This window comes from Xyrauchen texanus, chromosome 16 (assembly GCF_025860055.1).
Source record: "Xyrauchen texanus isolate HMW12.3.18 chromosome 16, RBS_HiC_50CHRs, whole genome shotgun sequence".
NCBI classification, from domain to species: domain Eukaryota; kingdom Metazoa; phylum Chordata; class Actinopteri; order Cypriniformes; family Catostomidae; genus Xyrauchen; species Xyrauchen texanus.
This window is the reverse complement of record NC_068291.1, coordinates 14,208,380-14,218,477: the sequence shown is the minus strand read 5'-3', so window position 1 is coordinate 14,218,477 and position 10,098 is coordinate 14,208,380. Positions and strand designations below refer to the sequence as shown.

Here is a 10,098-nt window from a genome sequence, read left to right as displayed (position 1 = left end):
TTTTTAATGATAGAAAGTTTGTAAACAAACTACAAGCTTAAAGTGGCATAATATAACTTACGATTTAACTTCATTCATTGTCCTGAACAGTAGTATTTTTTTAGAAATCAAGCACATAACATTTCTTACTAGGTAACAGATCCTCTTTGTGTAACCAACCCATAGCAATACAGAAACTATATCTACTCGAATAAGAGAGCTGTTTCACCATGTGTCCACACTACAGCCAATGTGTCATTTTATCATTAAAGGAATAGTTCACCCTAAAAGATTCTGTCATCATTTCCTTACCCTCAAGTCATTCCGAACCTGTACAAATTTCTTTCTTCTTAGAAACACCAAAGCAGAAATTTAGCAGAATATCTGAGGCATCCTTTTACATACAATGAAAGTGGATAGGGACCAGGGTTTCAAGTTCCAAAACGAACAAAAAAGCCCCTAAAGCATCATAAAAGTAATCTAGCTTGACAGCTGTGGTAACCATTCACTTTCATTGTATGGAAAAGAGCAGCTTGGACATTCTGCAATGACTTCTTTTATGTTCCATGGAAGAAAAAAGATTATATAGGTTTGGAAGGACATATTCGTGGAGGGTAAATAATGACAGAATTTTCTTTTTATGGTAAACTGTTTTTTAATATACTTAACAGATGGAGTATAATCATGTTCCATAATCAAATAAGTATCAAAGTACTAATTTGCCATCTGATGTTAAACATCGCTGTATATGTGTCTAAAAACAAAACTGATTCTTGCTGACACTGGTGAAGTTTTTTTTCTTTTAATTATATTTACTTATATTTGTTAATATACTAAATATATTAATTATATTTCTTAATATATTGAATATATTAATTGAATCAATTGTATTTGCATTTACATTCATTGCTATGTTCTCTGTCCCTAAACCTCATACCCATCTGACCTCCTCCACTGGTGCCAGCTCTCATAACCCAGTCTGCTCCCAGTTGCTTTGGATAGTCCCCATCCAGACTGACCATGTAGCTGCTGCTTCTCATCTTGCTCAAAATACTCTCCTGAAGACCTGTTGCCAAATATCAGCAAAATAAGATGAGAGACAAAAGATATTCTCCAACATCCACCACACATACACCAATATTCAGCACATTTCATTTCCACACACACACACACAGACACACACACACACACACACACACACACACATTAAAGGGATAGTTCACTCAAAAAGTCATTTTTTACTATAAATCTCCACTTTCTCTTCTTCTTTTGTTATTGGTGATTTGCATTCTCTGTGCATATATTGCCACCTACTGGGCAGGAAGGAAAATGTATAGTAAAAAAGGACTTTTTCACTCACACCTTTCATATTGCTTCTGAAGAAATGGATTAAACCACTGGAGTTGCATGGATTACTTTTATGCTTCCTTTATGCGCTTTTTGGACCTTCCAAGTTCTGGTCACCATTTACTTTCATTGTATGGACCTACAGAGCTGAGATATTTTTCTAAAAATATTTGTGTTCAGCACAAGTAAGAAAGACATACACATCTAGGATGGCAATTAGGGTGAGTAAATTATGAAAGAATTTTCATTTTTGGGTGAACTGTCCCTTTAAAACAGAATAAAGGAAGAGAAGGTCACACAATAGGACAATCATTCCTTATGGAAAGGGGCAACATGATATTCCACTGTTTTGATAAAATCGCATGAATTAGCAACAGTGGACAACCTGTCTGTTACAGGACACTGAATCAAGTGTCCTGAATCAAGTGAGGACATGACATTTGTCAGAGTACAGAAAGCAAGAAGTTAAAATGCTGCATGAACAGCTGAAAGCTAAATTAATTAATATTGGCTTGACATGATTTTTCCTCTTACAATAAAACCAATGCTGTAATACCTGCTTTGGGTTATTCTCTGCGGACCAAGCTCAGGTGAGATGGGCACCTAGAATAATGATAATAAAGTTATAGAAAACATGCACATGTCTGACATATTTCTTAAAAATTCTAAAAGTTAAAGGTGCACTTTAACATTTTCACATGACCAGCTGAATACTACTTACTTTATCTTGGACACTTTCGCTCACATATAGTGAATAGTGCATTTTTACAATGACATAAATAACTGAATACTTCTGCTTTTTTGTGGGATGCTGCCTCCATGCCCCTAGGTGTCAGTATAAGTGCAAGACAACTGCCATATCGGCCAGTGAAACAAACAAAACATTACTGAGTGCACCTTTAGTCATAGAAATCCTAAAAAATACTTAACATGGGCCAAGTCTGATGATTCTTTATGAGGGATGTCATAAAATATCAATAAATCGATTATTGATCAGCACATTAATTTATGGATATATTTTTGTCATCAATATATTAAAATTAGCCTACATTTAAATTAAAAGCTTAATTTACGTGCATTCCAATTCACTTAGTTGGCCTTTTGTTTAACAGTCTGGCGTAATAGCGTTAGGAGACCACAAGGGGGTGATGTAACATTTATTGTTGCAGGTAGGAAAAGCACAGGTATTGCACACACCGTGGCTGCATCCTAAACCAGGAAAATGCTGCCTCCAGAGGCTGTATAAGGAGGTAGGAAGGGACCAAAGCAAGTCCGAATCCAGTGCTCTCGTCACATCCTGTCTACTGAGATACATTCATCTGATCGAATTGGGAAGGCAGAATAGATGTATCCTTCACTGCCTACCAAATCTCACAATCCAGTGTGTGCGGATCCACAGCAGTTAAACTATAGAAAAAAAATTGTGGCCGAAGAGGCAGTTGATAGCCAGTTTGTGTATAGAACATTGATTCCATTTCTAGTGAGAAAGTAGCATTGTAGTTATTTTAAAAAAAACACTAATCGCAACCACAAGAAGGTTACCACATGTGACTCTACCCTCCCTAGCAACCGGGCCAATTTGGATATTATTAAAAATACACTTGGTCATCGCCAAAACTACTTGATTTTTTTCTAGATTATTAGACCTTAGAGAGGTTCGGTTGGACTGAATGAATGCTGGTATCCTAGCAATGATGTGACGTATCGCTGTCTAGAAAGCCCATCTGAAACCAGTTTTCAGAGGTACCTTTTTAAACAAACGCTGTCTGTTAAGCCAGTGAGGCAGTCTGATAAGTCAGCGAGGCAACACGGTAGCTACCTTTGGTTTCGGACCAAGCCACTATTTTAGATGTCCTTGACACACACAGGATGAGCTGATGCAGCGCAGCAGATGGAAGTCCAAAGTTACGAAGGTTTTTGTACTTCTTCAAGAATGAACAAATTAAAAGTGATGAGTTTGCAGGTTAGTGTATGAAACTGGTGTAACTGTGCAAACCGAACAATTAGAAATGGTGACATTTATTATGTGATTTCTCTGTATGTTGCATAGAATAGAATAGAATCTTTCATTCAAGCTGTCAAACCACAAAATGACAGTTTGTAACTGACAATACATTGTGTAGGCTCATTATATCTATATATATCTATACATATAGATATATATACAATATATCATCCAGTGATGACAAGAGTAAATAATATAATGTCCTTTGATAATGATTTGGGTTGAATTTACAACATGGACAACTGTGCAAGCCGTGCTCCGTTGCGCTGCAGAATTTTGACGCTGAGCATTGGAGGTGTGTGCATACCATCGTAGAAATTAATTCAAATGCGCCATGTGGTCTGCCAGACATGTCCAATGTGTGACCCCCTTTAATTTACCCTGCCCCACTTTACCAAAGTTGTGTTGAGAAACATGTTTGAAAAGACAAAGACTATTGTGCAACGGGTAACCCTATTTATATCTGAAAAAACAAATCCAGATATATAGCGATAATCATCGGGAAAATCTTCAGATTATTGATGTGTAAAAAACATCGATCCCTAGCATATTCATTATCTATGGAAATATATTTTTATTTCGTATATTCTAAGAGGAAATAAAACTGGGCTGTATATGGCTACACAGCCCACGTGGTATGTTAATGAGTGTTTTGGTGACATACAGGGTGAGCTGTGCAACAATGCCTGTGTGGGACGCTCTGATAATATTCCAGTAGTCTCTCGGCCAGTGAAATCCGCCGCAGGAGGCCCTCAATGAACCGTCGCAAACGCACCTTCCCACATAACTCATGCTGAGCTGCTGCTTCCAGAAATTTCTGAATGGTAATGACTTCCCTGCAAACAGATGAAGGTTACTAAAGAATGGCTTTTTGAAAATTAAACATCCATACATCAACAGTCTAGAGCAGGGATTCTCAAATTTTTAGTTTGGGTAAAGAGATTATTCATGTAATTACTATGATTCCAAAAATAAGACCAGTTTCCTGTCATATCCATTCAAACAAGTAGGTTCTTACACTTGCTCACAACTGTAGTTCTAGCTTTGGCCACTAGTACAAGCAGTTTAGACATTCAGAAAGCATACACCTATTTTAGTAGACAAAACATTCAACCTCCTGAGGCCAATCAGATGTCAACGCCAATTTTTTATTTATTTATTTATTTTTTAAGTTTTGAATAATATATGCAATATTTGCATTTAACATTTACATTTAACTGTTTTTTTCCTGCTGTGTCCTATCAAAACAGATGTCCAAACCATATTTGGGTCGCAACACACCAGTTTGTAATATTCAATTAAAGATTCAAGAATAAAGATTCAATTCTATTTAAAGCCTTCACTCACTGTTCCCTCCTCTCCAGTTCATGTTCCGAGATGCTGAGCTGTTGCCTCAGTGTGGCGATCACCATGACTGCGGTGTCTACCTGTCTGCTGAGCGCCCGTTCTCGCTTCAGCACTTCCTTTTTTTCCTGGGCCAGGTGATGCGAGTGAGCGCGCTCACACAGTATGGCCGTGTCAGTCTGAGCCAACTCTGAGCTGAGCCGCTGAAGACATTGTTCCATACTGTGATTGGCTGTCCTCATCATCCCATCTAGTCTCTTTTTCACGGACACCACTGGAGCCGAAAGGGACCCCACACCAGTTGATGCTGCTCCACCACTGATGCTCCTCTCCGGGGATGTCAGCTTTGGCTCAAGGCACAATTCTGGAATCGGGTCGGCGTTGAACATGAGCTTGTGCTCTCCACTCCCATTTGAGTTTGAGCTAGTATTTGTGCCAGCATAACATACTTTATGTATGTCAGAACTGGAGCCTTCCATGTGGTCCATATTACAGTGATCTCTTTTGTACAGGAGGCTGATGTCATGGTTAGTGTGGTATGGGTGGCTGTACTCAAGGTGAGCTCTGAGAGTGGCTACAGTCTGAAAACGTTCATGCTCTCCACATTGTGGGCAGTGTAATGGATACTCTGGAGGGCCCCCGGCTCCACACACCTGACCATTCTTCACAGACAACTTTGTGTTGCGTGTGCACACTTTCTGCAGCATGACAGGTTATTCTGCTGATAACCTAACAACCACAAAACAAATTTAGTTCTTCAGAATTTTCCACAAAAAACCAAGAAGTGAAGGTTTAGCTGGTTAGCATGGTTTAGTTTGCCCCTGCTGGTAGAAACTTTAACTACACCATCTGCTTCTAAATCATTTTCAAGCGGCGACAGACTTATTAGTCAGGTGGCATTTACGGCTTAGATGACTGGCTCTAGAATTTCTGTTGTCCCATGAGCAAATATTTCAGATTTCAAATTGCGTATTTCCAGGGGGTTATGCACCAGCCGAGCAACTACCATTGACAAGAATGGGAATGTTAACAGATAGCTTTTTGCAGGTATTATAGACCCCAATGACAGAACTTAAACTTGAGTGAGGAAACAAAATCACTAATGCAAGTTTCTGTAAAAGTAGAATTATATACTTGTTGATGAGAGAGGTCAATGGAGAATGGCCAGACTGGTTTGAGCTGACAGAAAGGCTATGGTAACTCAGATAACCACTCGGTTATGTACAAATGTACAATTGTAGTGAGCAGAATAGCATCTCAGAATGCACAACTCATTGAACCTTGAGACTGATGGGCTACAACAGCAGAAGACCACGCTGGGTTCCAATCCTGTCAGCCAAGAACAGAAAGCTGAGGCTGCAGTGGGCACAGGCTAACCAAAACTAGACAGTTGAAGACTGGAAAAACATTGCCTAGTCTGATGAATCTCGATTTCTGCTAAGGCACACAGATGGTAGGGTCAGAATTTGGCGCCAACAGCCTGAATACATGGACCCAACCTGCCTTGTGTCAACAGTCTAGGGCTGTGTTTCCAAATGCATTGTAAGCTTAAGTTAATTGTAGAGGCCATTGGTGCCAATGGTTTCTACTATCTAGGCTTACATTGTTTTTGGGAAACGCAGCCCAGGCTGGTGGGAGTGGTGTAATGGTGTGGGGAATGTTTTTTTGGCACACTTTGGTCCCGTTAATACCAATCAATCATCACTTGAATGCCACAGCCTGTTTGAGTATTTCTGCTGAACATGTGCATCCCATCATGGCCACAATTTACCCATCTTCTAATGGCTACATTCCAGCATGACAATGCACCATGTCACAAAGCAAAAGTCATCTCAAACTGGTTTCATGAACATGACAGTGAGTTCACTGTTCTTCCACAGCAAGAATTTGCAGCTGATAAATCTGCAGAAATAGCAAATCAAAATGGCCAGAATCTCAAAGTAATATTTCCAACATCTTTTGAAATCCATGCCATGAAGAATTAAGGCTGTTTTGAGAGCAAAGGGAGGCACTAACCAGTTTTAGTATGGTGTTCCTAATAAAGTGCTCAGTAAGTGTATATACTGTATATATACTGCCTGCCCAAAAGAAAGTTGCAGTTTGGATTTAATTTAGCAGATACTTAGATTATTGCAATGATTAATATGTTTCAGCTGGCAACAATTATTTTAACCCTAACTGTTGCAGTGTGTAGCTTCTCATTTCTTAAACAACCATGTCATAAGACGTATCCCGTGGTCATGGAAAAGATGTTACTGTGTTTCAGAAGGGTCACATTATTGGCCTGCAACAAGCAAAGCAAGTAGATTGCTGATTTCACTGTAATTGTGTTAAGAACGGTCCAATGCATTATTAAAACCTCGTAGGATATTGGTGAACCATCAGTTTCGCTGAAGAAATGTGGTCAGAAAAAAATCTTGAATGATTGTGATCAGAGATCACTAAAATGCTTGAAGTCACATCGTAAAATAAAAACTCACGGTTGTTTAATAATGAAAGTAAGAGCATTTCCACATGCACAATGCAACGAGATCTTACAGATTAGGACTAAACAGCTGTGTGGCCACAAGAAAGCCATTCGTTAGTGAGGTTAATCGTAAAAATGACTTAAATTTGCTAGGGAGCTTAAAGATCGGACTGTGGCGCAATGGAAAAAGGTAATGTGGTCTTACGACTCCAGATTTACCCTATTCCAAAGCGATGCGCCTATCAGGGTAAGAAGGGAAGTGCATGAAGTGATGCACCCTTCATGCATAGTGCCCAATGTACACACCTCTGAAGGCAGTGTTATGATCTGGGGTTGCTACAATTGGTCAGGTCTAGGCTCAGCAACGTTATGCAGCAATAAAATGAATTCAGCTGACTGCCTGAATGTACTGAATGATTTTTTCTTCCTTGACGGCACAGGCAATTTCCAGGACAACAATGCTAAGATTCATCAGGCTCAAATGATGAAAGAGTGGTTCAGGGAGCACGAGAAATCATTTTCACGCATGAATTGGCGACCACAGAGTCCTGACTTAAATCCATTGAAAGTCTATGGGATGTGATGGAGAAGACTTATCAGAGTGGTTCGACTCTCCCGTCATTTATACAAGATCTCGGCCAAAAAAGAATGCAACTCTGGATGAAAATAAATGTTGTGACATTGCATAAGGTTGTTGAAACAAAACTACAATGAATGTGGGCCGTAATCAAAAGTGCAAATCAATCCCAGAACAACAGCAAAGCACCTTGTGAAGATGCTGGAGGAAACGGGTAGACAAGTATCTATATCCACAGTAAAACAAGTCCTATATCAACATAACCTGAAAGGCTACTCAGCAAGGAAGAAGCCACTGCTCCAAAACATCCATAAAAAAGCCAGACTACAATTTACAAACACATTAAGAAGAAATATCATCTGGTCTGATTAAACAAAAAAATTACTGTTTGGCCATAGTGTCCATTGTTATTTAAAAAGGGTGAGGCTTGCAAGCCGAAGAACACCATCCCAACCGTGAAGAATGGTTGTGGCAGCATCATGTTGTGGGGGTGCTTTGCTGCAGGAGGGACTGTTGTACTTCACAAAATAGATGGCATCATGAGGAAAGAAAAAAATATGTGGATATATTGAAGCAACATCTAAAGACATCAGACAGGAAGTTAAAACTCAGCTAGTTTTTTCGCTAATGGATCTTCCAAATGGACAATGACACAAATCATACCTCCAAAGTTGTGGCAAAATGGCATAAGGACAATAAAGTCAAGGTATTGGAGTGGCCATCACAAAGCCCTGACCTCAATCCAATTTTGTGTGCAGAATTGAAAAAGCATGTGCGAGAAAGGAGGCCTACAAACCTGAATCAGTTACACCAGTTCTGTCTGGACGAATGGGACAAAATTCCTGCAACTTATTGTGAGAAACTTGTGGAAGGCTTCCCAAAACGTTTGACCCAAGTTAAACAATTCTACCAAATACTAACAAAGTGTATGTAGACTTCTGACATTTCAGTAGTGATCCTAACTGACCTAAGACAGGCAATGTTTTCTACGACTAAATATCAGAAATTTTTTAAATGAGTTTAAATGTATTTGGCTAAGGTGTATGTAAACTTCTGACTTCAAATGTAACATTGCTTCTATCAACATTGTTCCTCAAATGCATTGCTAAAAAAATGAAAACACATTTTGAATACATTATCTGTGTTCTTTGCTGTCCAGCTGAATTAAGAAAATATAAGTGGATTTATGTCATATCAACTACATATGTGTATATAATACAATGTAATGATGGTATAATTTGATGTTATTCATCAGCCACTCAACCTGAATCCCTCTCTTCTGTAACAGATGTTTCAATTTTACTCAAGTGAGCTGTTCACAAGGCCTATGATAGAATGTGAGTGACAGACAAAGAATTACCAACAAAATTGTCATAATGACTTGCCTGGATCATATCTTTAAAATGAATATTTCTAGCAGAATGGGCTGTAAATTAAGGGAAACAATGACAGTACAAGCGTTTCACATTACCATGATAATTGCTTGGTAACAAACAACTGTAAAAAGACTATACTGATTACAGTTTCCATCGATTAATAATGCAATTAAATGCTCTCTCTTCTTTTTAGCGTTAAACAGGTTAATGTTACAGCTTCTGCAAATCAAGTGAATGGATGTGGTAGCAACTGCAGATTAATTACATTGTGATTGTAATATTTTTGATCACCTATGTTTAAATTAATTTGTCACATTTTAATAACCCATGTTCCATACTTGTATAAATCTGTCACACTGCAAGATGTATGTGTGCGATCTACTTATGCAACCAGGCAGAGTCTGAAATCAGACAGGTAGTGAGCTGACATTTTCCATAATCTATAACATATGACAGCAGGCATGCAAGTGTACCTTAATGGACGAGGTCCAGTGTCAATGTTGGCGCGTGCTGCTGGGATTTTGTATTGTAACCTTTGATCAAACTCTTGATCGTTCGGATTATCTGTTGCTTGATATTTTTTCCCGAACCCTATTGGCTTCAGATACAGTACAAATATATCTAGATGTATGAAGTCATCTCGTTGTCAGGAATAGCCTGACAGCAGCGAGAGGTGACATTGATTTCTTTTTAAGGGAGGCTGAATGCAATATTCGTATGTAAAAGGCTTGCAAGATGTCATAAATTCATGTGTTAAATTACAATCGATCTAAAATGATTCAGTAACCACTGAACAGATTTGATGAAAACATTGGGGATTCATTAGAATGCAGTGCCGCAGACGATACGTTTGACCTATTTGAAGACAGACGGGGGGTTAACAAAAAACCCCACACAGTATTAACACAACAAAAACTCTATGAACAGTTTCATAAACTAGTTAAACGTTTTATTTTATACAGAAATATGTATTTATATTACGAAATACGTACTACGTAATTCA

The 10,098-nt window shown here is 38.6% G+C and overlaps 1 protein-coding gene across 2 annotated transcripts; it reads right to left on the bottom strand.

Annotated features, from left to right (window-relative positions):
• Positions 1-903: 903 nt before the first annotated feature.
• LOC127656823 (protein ZNF365-like) lies at positions 904-9,899 on the bottom strand. 2 transcript variants are annotated; one of them, XM_052145302.1, is made up of 5 exons: positions 9,569-9,899; positions 4,679-5,404; positions 3,996-4,167; positions 1,883-1,929; positions 904-1,045 (listed from the first exon to the last, which is right to left on the bottom strand). In XM_052145302.1, exons 2-5 carry the CDS (start codon positions 5,380-5,382, stop codon positions 904-906), a joined length of 1,065 nt encoding a protein of 354 aa, XP_052001262.1. In that variant the 5' UTR covers positions 5,383-5,404; positions 9,569-9,899. The 2 variants fall into 2 exon arrangements, with proteins under 2 accessions (XP_052001262.1, XP_052001263.1); XM_052145303.1 differs by having other exon boundaries at positions 4,107-4,167.
• Positions 9,900-10,098: the final 199 nt, after the last annotated feature.